The sequence below is a fragment of the Salvelinus namaycush genome, chromosome 32, assembly GCF_016432855.1.
Source record: "Salvelinus namaycush isolate Seneca chromosome 32, SaNama_1.0, whole genome shotgun sequence".
Taxonomy (NCBI): Eukaryota; Metazoa; Chordata; class Actinopteri; order Salmoniformes; family Salmonidae; genus Salvelinus; species Salvelinus namaycush.
Window position 1 is genome coordinate 35,786,819 of NC_052338.1, and position 14,815 is coordinate 35,801,633.

Here is a 14,815-nt window from a genome sequence, read left to right on the forward strand (position 1 = left end):
GGGGGACACCTCGGCAGGACCGGATTAGAGAGGTGGGGGACACCTCGGCAGGACCGGATTAGAGAGGTGGGGGACACCTCGGCAGGACCGGATTAGAGAGGTGGGGGACACCTCGGCAGGACCGGATTAGAGAGGTGGGGGACACCTCGGCAGGACCGGATTAGAGAGGTGGGGGACACCTCGGCAGGACCGGATTAGAGAGGTGGGGGACACCTCGGCAGGACCGGATTAGAGAGGTGGGGGACAGGACCGGATTAGAGAGGTGGGGGACAGGACCGGATTAGAGAGGTGGGGGACAGGACCGGATTAGAGAGGTGGGGGACAGGACCGGATTAGAGAGGTGGGGGACAGGACCGGATTAGAGAGGTGGGGGACAGGACCGGATTAGAGAGGTGGGGGACAGGACCGGATTAGAGAGGTGGGGGACAGGACCGGATTAGAGAGGTGGGGGACAGGACCGGATTAGAGAGGTGGGGGACAGGACCGGATTAGAGAGGTGGGGGACAGGACCGGATTAGAGAGGTGGGGGACAGGACCGGATTAGAGAGGTGGGGGACAGGACCGGATTAGAGAGGTGGGGGACAGGACCGGATTAGAGAGGTGGGGGACAGGACCGGATTAGAGAGGTGGGGGACAGGACCGGATTAGAGAGGTGGGGGACAGGACCGGATTAGAGAGGTGGGGGACAGGACCGGATTAGAGAGGTGGGGGACAGGACCGGATTAGAGAGGTGGGGGACAGGACCGGATTAGAGAGGTGGGGGACAGGACCGGATTAGAGAGGTGGGGGACAGGACCGGATTAGAGAGGTGGGGGACAGGACAGGATTAGAGAGGTGGGGGACAGGACAGGATTAGAGAGGTGGGGGAGACCTCAGCAGGACAGGATTAGAGAGGTGGGGGACACCTCAGCAGGACGTGTAAATAAACCAAGTCCATGTCAGTAGAGGGAAGTGGGAGGGTCTAGGGGATTGGTGTTAGTGTTTCACCGTGTCCTCCTGGAGCCTTAGCCGTGTCTTAGCCGTGTTTCCATGGTTTGCATTCGGTAATACCAAAGTTGTCCCGTTATATCAAACAGGAGCTATACTCTGGTGTGTGTGTGAGGCTTTAGTGGAAAGCTTTTTGTCTATATTGAATGACGTTGCAGTTCTTTTTCCCTCCGTCAGTGGAATGTCAGGATTGACACTAACACACGTTCTGTCTCGGGCCGCTGCATTTGTCAGGCGTCTGGATTTGACCAAACACATTCCATATTCATTATCTAGGGTCCATGTTGCTGTCACTCACACAAGTCCTGCTGTCTCTCTCTCGCGCTCTCTCTCTTCAAAGGGCTGTTATTGGCATGGGAAACATGTGTTTACATTGCCAAAGCAAGTGAAATAAACATAAAAAAATGAACCGTAGGCCTCCCCGAGGGGTGCAGCGTCACTACAGCCTGCGGTTCGATCCCAGGCTGTAGTCATTACCAGCCGTGACCGGAAGTCCCATAGGGACAAATTGGCCCAGCGTCGTTAGGGAAGGGTTTGGCCGCGGGGGCTTTACTTGGCTCATCGCGCTCTAGCGACTCCTTGTGGTGGGTCGGGTGCCTGCAGGCTGACTTCGGTTGTCAGTTGAGCTGTGTTTTTTGTTTTTTCACCTTTATTTAACCAGGTAGGCCAGTTGAGAACAAGTTCTCATTTACAACTGAGACCTGGCCAAGATAAAGTAAAACAGTGCGACAAAAACAACACAGAGTTACACATAAACAAAGGTACAGTCAATAACACAATAGAAAAATCTATGAGCAGTGTTTGCAAATGTACAAGTTTAGGGAGGTAAGGCAATAAATAGGCCATAGAGGTGAAATAATTAAAATTTAGCATTAACACTGGAGTGATAGATGTGCAGATGATGATATGCAAGTAGAGATACTGGGGTGGAAAAGAGCAGCAAAAAATAATAGCTATATGGAGATGAGGTAGTTGGGTGTGCTTAAAGTTAGAGAGGGAAATGTAAGTCTCCAGCTTCAGTGATTTTGGCAATTTGTTCCACTCATTGGCGGCAGAGAACTGGAAGGAAAGGCGGCCCAAGGAGGTGTTGGCTTTGGGGATGACCAGTAAAAATGTACCTGCTGGAGTTTCATCCGACACATTGGTGTAGCTGGCTTCCGGGTCAAGCGAGCGCGTGTTAAAAAGCACGGTTTGGCTCTCCAGAGCCTGTAGGGGAGTTGCAGCAATGAGACAAGACCGTAATCATGAAAAAGGGGCTACATTTATTTTATAAATATGAAACAGTAAACATTACACTCAAATTCCAAATACATTTTATTTCAATTGACGGATTAGAAGGCCTTGCCTTGTCTCTCAGAGCTTTGTGGTGATGATGTTTAGGCCGAGGTATGTATAGTTGTTTGTGTACTCTAGGGCAACGGTGTCTAGATGGAATTTGTATATTTGTTGTCCCAGCAACTGGACCCTTTTTTTGGAACACCGTTATTTTTGTCTTTCTGAGATTTACTGTCAGGGCCCAAGTCTGACAATCTCTTTCTGTCTCTCTCCCTTTTTCTCCATCTTTCATTCTCTGAAATCTCTCTCTCTAGGTACCTGGTGAACCTGGGCTGTATCAAGCCTCTGTGTGACCTGTTGACAGTGATGGACAGTAAGATAGTCCAGGTGGCTCTGAACGGTCTGGAGAACATTCTGCGACTGGGAGACCAAGAGGCCAAGCAGGATGCAGGACCCAGTGGTACCGGCATCAACCCCTACTGCTCTCTCATAGAGGAGGCCTATGGTATGTACATACAAACATCAACCCCTACTGCTCTCTCATAGAGGAGGCCTATGGTATGTACATACAAACATCAACCCCTACTGCTCTCTCATAGAGGAGGCCTATGGTATGTACATACAAACATCAACCCCTACTGCTCTCTCATAGAGGAGGTCTATGGTATGTACATACAAACATCAACCCCTACTGCTCTCTCATAGAGGAGGTCTATGGTATGTACATACAAACATCAACCCCTACTGCTCTCTCATAGAGGAGGTCTATGGTATGTACATACAAACATCAACCCCTACTGCTCTCTCTTAGAGGAGGTCTATGGTATGTACATACAAACATCAACCCCTACTGCTCTCTCATAGAGGAGGTCTATGGTATGTACATACAAACATCAACCCCTACTGCTCTCTCATAGAGGAGGTCTATGGTATGTACATACAAACATCAACCCCTACTGCTCTCTCATAGAGGAGGTCTATGGTATGTACATACAAACATCAACCCCTACTGCTCTCTCATAGAGGAGGCCTATGGTATGTACATACAAACATCAACCCCTACTGCTCTCTCATAGAGGAGGTCTATGGTATGTACATACAAACATCAACCCCTACTGCTCTCTCATAGAGGAGGTCTATGGTATGTACATACAAACATCAACCCCTACTGCTCTCTCTTAGAGGAGGTCTATGGTATGTACATACAAACATCAACCCCTACTGCTCTCTCATAGAGGTCTATGGTATGTATATACAAACATCAACCCCTACTGCTCTCTCATAGAGGAGGTCTATGGTATGTACATACAAACATCAACCCCTACTGCTCTCTCTTAGAGGAGGTCTATGGTATGTACATACAAACATCAACCCCTACTGCTCTCTCATAGAGGAGGTCTATGGTATGTACATACAAACATCAACCCCTACTGCTCTCTCATAGAGGAGGTCTATGGTATGTACATACAAACATCAACCCCTACTGCTCTCTCTTAGAGGAGGTCTATGGTATGTACATACAAACATCAACCCCTACTGCTCTCTCATAGAGGAGGTCTATGGTATGTACATACAAACATCAACCCCTACTGCTCTCTCATAGAGGAGGTCTATGGTATGTACAGCGCATTTGGAAAGTGTTCAGACCCCTTTTCCCACATTTTGTTACGTTACAGGCATAGTCTGAGGATTTTTTTTTTAATCAATTTCAATCTACACACAATACCCCATAATGACAACAGGTTTTTAAAACCGGAAATATGACAGTTACATAAGTATTCAGACCCTTTACTCAGTACTTTGTTGAAGCACCTTTTGGCAGCGATTACAGCCTCGAGTCTTCTTGGGTATGACACTACAAGCTTGGCACACCTGTATTTGGGTAGTTTCTCCCATTTCTTCTCTGCAGATCCTCTCAAGCTCTGTCAGATGGGGAGTGTCGCTGCACAGCTATTTTCAGGTCTCTCAAGAGATGTCCGATCGGGTTCAAGTCCGGGCTCTGGCTGGGCCATTCAAGGACATTCAGAGACTTGTCCCAAAGCCACTCCTGCATTTTCTTGGCTGTGTGTTTATGGTCATTGTCCTGTTGGAAGGTGAACCTTCGCCCCAGCCTGAGGTCTTAAGCCCTCTGGAGCAGGTTTTCATCAAGGATCTCTCTGTACTTTGCTCTGTTCATCTTTCCCTCCATCCTGACTAGTCTCCCAGTCCCTGCCGCTGAAAAACATCCCCACAGCATGACGCTGCCACCACCATGCTTCACCGTAGGGATGGTGCCAGGTTTCCTCCAGACGTGACACTTGGCATTCAGGCCAAAGAGTTCAATCTTGGTTTCATCAGACCAGAGAATCTTGTTTCTCATGGTCTGAGAGTCCTTTAGGTGCCTTTTGGAAAACTCCAAGCCGGCTGTCATGTGCCTTTTACTGAGTAGTGGCTTCCGTCTGGCCACTCTAACATAAAGGCCTGATTGGTGGAGTGCTGCAGAGATGGCTGTCCTTCTGGAAGGTTTTTCCATCTCCAGAGGAACGCTGTCAGTGACCATAGGGTTCTTGGTCACCTCCCTGACCAAGGCCCTTCTCCCCCGATTGCTCAGTTTAAGAATGATGGAGGCCAATGTGTTCTTGGGGACCTTCAATGCTGCAGAAATGTTTTGGGGTACCCTTCCCCAGATCTGTGCCTCGACACAATCCTGCCTCGTAGCTCTACGGACAGTTCCTTCGACCTCATGGCTTGGTTTTTGCTCTGACGTGCACTGTCAACTGTGGGACCTTATATAGACAGGTGTGTGCCTTTCCAAATCATGTCCAATCAATTGAATTTACCACAGGTGGACTCCAATCAAGTTGTAGAAACATCTCAAGGCTGTTTCTACTGCATCTTGCCTATGCCGTTCTGTACCATCACTCATTCATATATCTTTATGTACATATTCTTTATCCCTTTACACTTGTGTGTATAAGGTAGTAGTTGTGGAATTGTTAGGTTAGATTACTTGTTGGTTATTACTGCATTGTCGGAACTAGAAGCACAAGCATTTCGCTACACTCGCATTAACATCTGCTAACCATGTGTATGTGACAAATAAAATTTGATTTAATCAATGGAAACGGGATGCGCCTGAGCTCAATTTCGAGGCTCATAGCAAAGGCTCTGAATACTTATGTCAATACGCTGTATAATACAAACCACTACTGTTCTGAGGTACATTGCATAATCTACCGTGGTGTATGAATAAATAAACTCTCCTCCCGTCTCCAGGTCTGGATAAGATCGAGTTTCTTCAGAGTCATGAGAACCAAGAGATCTACCAGAAGGCCTTTGATCTGATAGAGCACTACTTTGGAGTGGAGGAGGAGGACCAGAGTCTGGCTCCTCAGGTGGACCAGGTCAACCAGCAGTTCCTCTTCCCCCAGCAGGAGGCACCCATGGAGGGCTTCCAGCTATAACATCCTCCCTTTCCTTTGGTTCATCCAAAACATCACTCATATACCCATGGATCCCATTGGAAGGCTTTCAGTTAACTTCTTCCCCCATATCCCCTACCAATGGGAGAGTTCTGAGGTAAATTAGGGTCCCTGTGTCCCTCCAACCACCACCCATCCTATATGCCCCAGCCCGTGGCGAGCTCTGCACAGGGTCCCTGTGTCCCTCCAACCACCACCCATCCTATATGCCCCAGCCCGTGGCGAGCTCTGCACAGGGTCCCTGTGTCCCTCCAACCACCACCCATCCTATATGCCCCAGCCCGTGGCGAGCTCTGCACAGGGTCACTGTGTCCCTCCAACCACCACCCATCCTATATGCCCCAGCCCGTGGCGAGCTCTGCACAGGGTCCCTGTGTCCCTCCAACCACCACCCATCCTATATGCCCCAGCCCGTGGCGAGCTCTGCACAGGGTCCCTGTGTCCCTCCAACCACCACCCATCCTATATGCCCCAGCCCGTGGCTAGCTCTGCACAGGGTCCCTGTGTCCCTCCAACCACCACCCATCCTATATGCCCCAGCCCGTGGCGAGCTCTACACAGGGTCCCTGTGTCCCTCCAACCACCACCCATCCTATATGCCCCAGCCCGTGGCGAGCTCTGCACAGGGTCCCTGTGTCCCTCCAACCACCACCCATCCTATATGCCCCAACCCGTGGCGAGCTCTGCACAGGGTCCCTGTGTCCCTCCAACCACCACCCATCCTATATGCCCCAGCCCGTGGCTAGCTCTGCTACCCCAACTTCTACTGATGCAGGGTTTCCAGGGTCTCCTGTGCCCCATCTTTTCTCCACTGTGACCTTCCAGGCTCAACCATGGAACGTTGTCCTCTCCCTCCTATCCCATGGAAGGCTTTATCCAACCTATATTCCCCAAACCCCCGTGAGCGTGGCTCCTACCTACCCAAACAGATCAGACACTTCTAACAGAACACCACGTCTCGGCTGAGTAGCCAATCGGAGAGCTGAACTCACAACACATGACCTGATGATTAAACACAGCTCTTCCAGATCAGTGATCACACACCAGGGCAGGTTTGAAATGCACAGATACATTGAGAAATACCGCCAGTACTGTTCATAGTCTTGATTTCTTCTGACAGTAGCAGTGGCTTGTTGTGGTTTTTACTGCTCCCTGTCGGCCCATAGGGATGACCTTTAGGATGTGAGGGGTCAAATCTGACCTAGTGTGATGAGTGTTATTTCACTTATTTATCCTTTCCCCTCATTTAGCTTTTGTCAGCCCTGTTTTTTTTCTTTTTCTCCCCCCCTGGCCTGTCAGTGTACCACCTGAAGGCTAGTGTCCCCAGACTGAAGGCTTCTTTATTGTTAGCAATAGAACTGAGGCCAAACCCTCATTCACATTGGTTTCTGTCTTATCAGACATACAGGGTTCCACTAAAACAATTCTGGGGATTCTTAGTAATTCTAGAACTATGGTTTGGAGTGTTGACCCAATGTTCTCCTTCTAGAACTGACAGTCCTTTCTCTACAATTTTATTTCCTACAACTTTTAGCAACTTTTTGTTTTGTTTGCGTCAGATGATTTCTTGGACCTGGGGAGGGATGACGAGGGTGGAGCAACATGTTGGGTTCTAAATCGTAAAATCAGGAAACATTTGGGGCTAACGGATGGCGTCAAGAGTGGGATGGGGAAGGGGATTTAAGGTGGGGGGGGGGGTCCATATTGAACCGTATAACAGTTAAAATACCTAGGTTACTAGCTTGATCTGAAGTTGATATAGCTAGAGATATAATGTTCGTTGTGTGCTGTGTTCTTAATAACGATAGATTTGAATTATGACGTGATTCTAACTATTAAAACGGCATACCGCTGGGGGGGGGGGGGGGGGGGGGCTACACTAACTTGAGAAAAAACACTCAGCTTCACGTATATCAGGCATCAATGTCAGGTTCACTGTAATATCCTATTTACTCACCTGCATGTATGGTAATGGTACGCTAAGCCATATGGGCCCTGGTCTAAACTAGTGCACTATATAGGGAATTAGGGCCCTGGTCTAAAGTAGTGTACTATATAGGGAATAGGGCTCTGGTCTAAAGTAGTGCACTATATAGGGAATAGGGCTCTGGTCTAAAGTAGTGTACTATATAGGGAATAGGGCCCTGGTCTATAGTAGTGTACTATATAGGGTATAATTTGGAACAGAGCTCCAGTGTAAATAGATATGTTGATGCTGAGTTGCAGTAGGCCCTGGGATTTGGTGTGTGTCCCCCCCCTGGTGTGTATGTATGCTAGGGTTTGCATGGTGTTCCTATTGCCCTACCTACAGTCACGCAGTATCCTTTTGCCAAACACCTGGAATTATTGTTGGGAGAGGGAGCGAGAGAGGCAGGGTGAGAGTGCCGTAATTTAAGTCTCCTAGAAAATCAAACAAGATTTTTTTATTAAGCAATAAGGCCCGAGGGGTTGTGGCCAATATATCCCACGGTTAAGGGCTGTTCTTAGGCACGACGCAACGCAGAGTGCCTGGACACAGCCCTTAGCCGTGTTATATTGCCCATATACCACAAACCCCCAAGGTGCCTTATTGCTATTATAAACTGGGTGGTTCGAGCCCTGAATGCTGATTGGCCCGACATCTGTGGTATATCAGACCGAATAAAACGGGTATGACAACATGTATTTTTACTGCTCTAATTACATTGGTAACCAGTTTATAATTAAGCAATAAAGCTCGAGGTGTGGTGTATATGGCCAATATACCACGGCTAAGGGCTGTGTCCAGGCACTCAGCGTTGCATCGTACGAGGTATCATTGTGATGGCGATGCGTACTAGGTATCATTGCGATGGCGATGCGTACTAGGTATCATTGCGATGGCGATGCGTACTAGGTATCATTGCGATGGCGATGCGTACTAGGTGTCATTGCGATGGCGATGCGTACTAGGTGTCATTGCGATGGCGATGCGTACTAGGTATCACTGTGATGGCGATGCGTACTAGGTATCACTGATGGCGATGCGTACTAGGTATCACTGTGATGGCGATGCGTACTAGGTATCACTGTGATGGCGATGCGTACTAGGTATCACTGTGATGGCGATGCGTACTAGGTATCACTGTGATGGCGATGCGTACTAGGTATCACTGTGATGGCGATGCGTACTAGGTATCACTGTGATGGCGATGCGTACTAGGTATCGATATGTATTATTCACTGTCGCATTAGAAAAGTGTACAACTCCCCTTATTCTTCTCATAGGGTGCATTTGAAATGACACTTTATTCCTCTTAGTGCACTCGTTTTGACAGGAGCCACCTAGGGAGCCTCTGGTCAGAGGTAGAGGCCACTCGTTTTGACAGGAGCCACTTATGGAGCCTCTGGTCAGAGGTAGAGGCCACTCGTTTTGACAGGAGCCACTTATGGAGCCTCTGGTCAGAGGTAGAGGCCACTCGTTTTGACAGGAGCCACCTATGGAGCCTCTGGTCAGAGGTAGAGGCCACTCGTTTTGACAGGAGCCACCTATGGAGCCTCTGGTCAGAGGTAGAGGCCACTCGTTTTGACAGGAGCCACCTATGGAGCCTCTGGTCAGAGGTAGAGGCCACTCGTTTTGACAGGAGCCACCTATGGAGCCTCTGGTCAGAGTTAGAGGCCACTCGTTTTGACAGGAGCCACCTATGGAGCCTCTGGTCAGAGGTAGAGGCCACTCGTTTTGACAGGAGCCACCTATGGAGCCTCTGGTCAGAGGTAGAGGCCACTCGTTTTGACAGGAGCCACTTATGGAGCCTCTGGTCAGAGGTAGAGGCCACTCGTTTTGACAGGAGCCACCTATGGAGCCTCTGGTCAGAGGTAGAGGCCACTCGTTTTGACAGGAGCCACCTATGGAGCCTCTGGTCAGAGGTAAAGGCACTATATCAGACAAGGTGTCATGCATCTAACGACAACCAGGGTTTGGCAAGGGATAAATCTTTTTAATTTAGACCGTGACGAACCTAACCGCAACAGAAATTAAGTTAAGATGTATTTGCACAGACACTTCATGCACACATGCATACAACACCAGCAGACTGTACACAGCTCACCCGGATGAGTGCTACACAAGGAGAATCTACTTCCATAATCCACCTTGTTGAAGGCACGTTATTGCATGTTTTCTTTCTGTGCTATATTGGGTTTTCAATGCGGTATGTTCATTCAATGTTTTCGTCGTTTTTCCACTTCCTTATCGGCACTATTGAGATTATGCGCCTACCCACAATGCATCACATTCACAGCATCCTTTAATATCTCCATTTAAAAAAAAAAAAATGTATTAAGAGAAACTGACATTTTTTTGGGGGACATTTTTCTTGGGGAATTGCAGGGTCTACTTCCTGGTAATATGCACAGTTGAAAGAATTTACAGGATAAAACAACATAGTAATTTCATGTGGAGAGTTGGGAAATGAACACATTCATTAGATTAGCGTTGAAAACGTGACCAGCGGTCGAGAAATCAACTAATAAAGTGGAAAACGTTTCAAATTCATAGAATGACAGTAAAAGCAGTTAGCTGAAATCCATTGTTTATTTTCCACACGGATGGTGAACCGCTTACATTCATTCTGTCATTTTCGCTCGCTAATCCTGTAGAATCAGCAACGGCGCTAATCCAATTAATTTCTTTATTTTACGTTCGTCAATTATTACGTTGTCTTAACCTTTTTTTGTTATCTTCAACCTAGGTATTATGGAAGCCTTTTCTTCTTGCTGCTACATGACTGAAGATGGTTAGATGATATGCCCTTAGACACAGATCTAGGGTCAGCTTGCCCTCCCTTTAATCCTGACCTGTAACATTTAATGGGGCAAAAAGCAAAACTGATCATAGGTCAGTCTCTGGGTTGAGTGGAGCCTAAACAGTTTGGTGGTGACATTTTGACTGACCGGCACTGTGTGAGGAAGCGATACATGTACAAATTGTTATGTCCTCATCAGTCACAGCTTGTTCTGTGGATCCACTGTTTCCCCTGGTTGAGCAGAACTGGGTTTGAGGTAAACAAAATCAGAATATACAAAGCTGTTTTATTTCAAACTTAATGCCTAAACTTTCATTTTGGAAGGGTATCTGTAACGCATCTTTAAATAATAATGTTTTACTTGATATGCTAGCTATGAGGACCCTAGTCACTGCACATGTTTATATAGCAAATCATCCCCTATGGTTATATTGTCCTTCCTGGCGTGATGTCTCGGTAGGTTGACCCTGTGAGGATGCGAGCCATGACTTTGTACAATGTCATACCTTGTTATTATGTTCAATCTGCAAAATGGTGATTTTTCATGGTCTGCAAAATGGTGATTTTTCATGGTCTGCAAAATGGTGATTTTTCATGGTCTGCAAAATGGTGATTTTTCATGGTCTGCAAAATGGTGATTTTTCATGGTCTGCAAAATGGTGATTTTTCATGGTCTGCAATGGTTTTGGACACGTTGCGCTTTGGTTGACATGCAAAATGTATTGACGTTGGTAAGAGACTAAGCTTGTCATTGATCTAACATGGACAGTTAGTAACAGTAATAGGCTATTATAGGAGTCTATGCACGTTGGTCCTCTAAAGGGAAATGGTTGTCCACAGAACAAGTGTTCCAAACCGACATTTTGAGACTAAATAAATCTTGGAAAACGTGAAAAATTTGCTAAAGAACTTTTGACTCTACATCACTAACAAGTGGAGAAGCATTTATATATCAGAAGTCCTCCTCTTGTTTTTTTCTCTCGACTTCTGTGTGCAGTCTATCAACAGACTTCCAGAGAAGTAAAACATTTAAAAAAAACACAAAATAAACAAATATATTTATATTTATGAAGAAAAACAAAATGCACTCCTATTCACTGAAGTGCCAATCCTGACCAACTAAAGACTTGAGGGTGATTTACATATGTCTTTTTGACTTATTGATTCATTTAATTTTCTTAATATTTCCTTGAATGTGCACACATTTTGTGCAAAAACATTGCTGCTCTATTTTCCTCGTCTTATAGTTCCATGATGTGGTTTCTCTGAAAGTGGCATTCTATACTGCTTTTGCACTGTGGGATTGGGTCAGAATAGTCATTTTAAATCGGCCAAACAAAACTAATATATTCCATCATGCTGATCCGTCTAACTAAATATTGATGCTCTTTTCTTAGTTTTAATGCATTGTTGATTTCACTGTGCAGACCTCACACTGATACAGCTGTGGGACAGACAGTCCAGACGTTCGTTAGAAAGATGCAGGGTCATCAAGTGTAATTTTAGCCTGAGGCAAAGACTGCACTGCACATTAGGGCCCTGAGGTTTTTCCTAGTCAGGTCACATGGTCTGGAAAAGCTCCCGGCCTAGTTTATCAGGTCAGTTATCGTATCAGGCCCAATACAGGGCCACGTTCAGTAGCCAAACGTTACAAATGGAAATGCCACAAATGGAGAGCCAACGTTATTCCATATGTTTGTTTTTACATAGAAATATTTCTATCTGAACGTTTGAAAATGTTGCGTTCCTGCTGAACGTGCCCCGGGGTTTCTCCACCTAAACTACCATGTTTGCGCATAATGAGTCTAACCCATCTTAACACAAAGAACTAAACAGCCAATTCAAAATGGACACTACTCACCAAAGTTGTTTTTTTACATTCTTTTTTTCTTGATTTTGAGCAGCTATACCATTACATGGATATGGATGGTTCTAGAATATGTTTCAGTGGCATAATCTTCTTGGCTGTCCAGACCCAGTCAATCAACCAAACAACCAATCACTTGTCCTGACACTTCTCTCAGCTATTTCTTGTTTTAGCACAAAGACTCAGAAACACTTCTCTTGAGATGGGAAGCTAGGTTATTGGCTGAGAATGAACAACCTAACAAGTAATGCAATAAATATTCTCCAAAAGTCCACCATCCCAAGAGGTTTAAGCTGCGTCCCGAAGTGCACCCTATTCCCTATTTAATGAACAACTTTTGACCAGCAGTCCATGGAGTTCTGGTCAAAAATGGTGCACAATATACCCCCACAGTGGAGGTGTTATAATACCCATAAAACCTAGTGGTCAAACAGGGAAATAAATCGAATTGTTTTTTCCACCATTTCATATTTCCCCATAGGCGATTTTAGAAACACTTAAAATAAGGGCTGTGTTTTGTGTAGGCTTACCCTGGAGTGACGTTTTGATAACCGTGTAGATCTCTCTCGGACAAGGTGACTCAATATATTCGGCTCTTTTTACTCGTAGAATCGAAAATACTTAAAGTAGACATCATGCAAGACTACAAATCCCTGCATGCTTCTCCACGTCATCTCTAGCTGACATCTTTGCTAACAGGTCAATTTAAAACCTGCACAAGATAGTTCACAGAATTGTCAATTTTAAAGATATGTAGCTAATTTACTCATTAATCCATTTAGCTAGCATTAGATCATTAATCCAGAGATTCTTACCTTTGCCGTGAGTCGGCAGTCTCGTCCAGATCATCATGGTATTTGTAGTTCTTTATGATAGCCACATTAGCAGTTAATTATCGTTTCATTTTGGTGGGGCAGTACAGGCAAACATATTAAGTCACCATGTCCGGAAGAGATTTACGCGGTTATCAAAACATCACGCCAGGGTAAGCCTACACGTAACACAGCCCTTATTTTAAGTGTTCCTAATAAAAAAAACTTATGTGGTAAAAAATGGATGGTGGGAAAACAATTGGTGCCATTTCCCTGTTTGACCACTGTTTTATAGGCATTATGACTCATACTGTGGTATGTTTTTATAGAGGGAATAGGGGCATTTGGGAGGGAGTTTAAGACTTCTTATTCAGGTTTTTGCCCTCAAGAGGGCAATTAACAGAGATGACTGGTCAACAGTTTCCTAGAACAAATTTGGGATGCAGGAATGTGAAGTAATTTACATAAAAAATGATAATCAAGAGTTCAATTGGAACTATGTGTATGATTTTATAATTTAGGGGGTGCTTATATTTTGTTCTCTTACACACAAGTGTGTAATGGAATTATTTTTTGTATTTCATTTTTTTTTTTTTTTTTTTCATATCTGACTCCCACTGAGACGACTGCAGGGATTCGGGTCACGGCCAGGGTCGCCATTGTACAGTGCCCCTGGAAATATGTACATTAGCTGAAGGAATCATCCATATTTTGTAATGACTGCTGAAATGCTTTTTAAGGCATAGTAAAGGGATAGGAGTTTTTCCCCTGACCAAATGACAAGGAGAAACTGTGTCCCAAATGGGCATTATATACCCTATATAATGCACTACTTTTGACCATAGACCTATTAGGTCCTGGTCAAAAGTTGTGAACCACATAGGGAATAGGGTGCCATTTGCTCTAGTATCTGTTTCCCTGTCAGGCCTTTTGGTCAGGAACAACTCCTAGGCATGGATTTGAAAAATAATCAAGATACATTTTGAAATGGGATTTTTTATTTTTTTTGTCTTCTGGCCTAGATTGTGTATAACTGAGACAAAGGTGTTTGAAAATCCCAAGCCACGCCTTAGTGCTTGGCTTTGTCAAATAAATAATGCTATCTAGGCTATAATTGTTTACAATGCTACATGTTTATAAAGTGTTTTTTCATATGTCATAACTGACCAGTCCTGATGTATACTCTGGTCCTCTCATGTCGCTCTCTTTCAATGTATTTATTTCCAAAACAAATCTTTTTTTTCTTTTCTTTTGCTTATGATAACCCATATTATACTGTGACTTGACATTACCGACGGTATGAATGAGTGACTGATACACTTCAACTGAACATGACACACAAACATGAACACAGAAACAAAACAAAAAAAAACATAAATGCATTAACAAATATTAGAAATGTATAAAAAGAACCGTGTCCAGTGGAAACTGTACAAAATAAAATAAAAATAAAATGTTGCAACCCTTTCTCTCCTGTTTTTCCAATTCTTTAACAAGTTTTGAATGACTAAAAGATACTAAAACGTAAACGTACTTTTGCTGCCGCATGTGTAAGATGTAGAGTCGTTGAATTAACGTTTTTGTAGTTCTGAGTTTGGACTACATAACATTTTCCACAAGATTGTCAGGTACGCACTTCCGTGGCTCATT

The 14,815-nt window shown here is 45.1% G+C and overlaps 1 protein-coding gene and 1 long non-coding RNA gene across 2 annotated transcripts in view; both read left to right on the forward strand.

The window, feature by feature from the left end:
• Positions 1 to 5,720, forward strand: part of LOC120027213 (importin subunit alpha-7) — a 30,867-nt gene extending 25,147 nt beyond the window's left edge. Inside the window, exons 11-12 of the mRNA XM_038972106.1 lie at positions 2,577 to 2,767; positions 5,518 to 5,720. Of these exons, the coding sequence (XP_038828034.1) occupies positions 2,577 to 2,767; positions 5,518 to 5,705 (379 nt within the window). The 3' untranslated portion in view covers positions 5,706 to 5,720. The remainder of the gene's footprint in view (positions 1 to 2,576; positions 2,768 to 5,517) is intronic.
• Positions 5,721 to 8,397: 2,677 nt separating this feature from the next.
• On the forward strand, positions 8,398 to 14,632 carry LOC120026723. Its single transcript, XR_005473226.1, has 2 exons — positions 8,398 to 9,557; positions 9,609 to 14,632. It is a non-coding gene; the product is annotated as an uncharacterized LOC120026723 (long non-coding RNA).
• Positions 14,633 to 14,815: the final 183 nt, after the last annotated feature.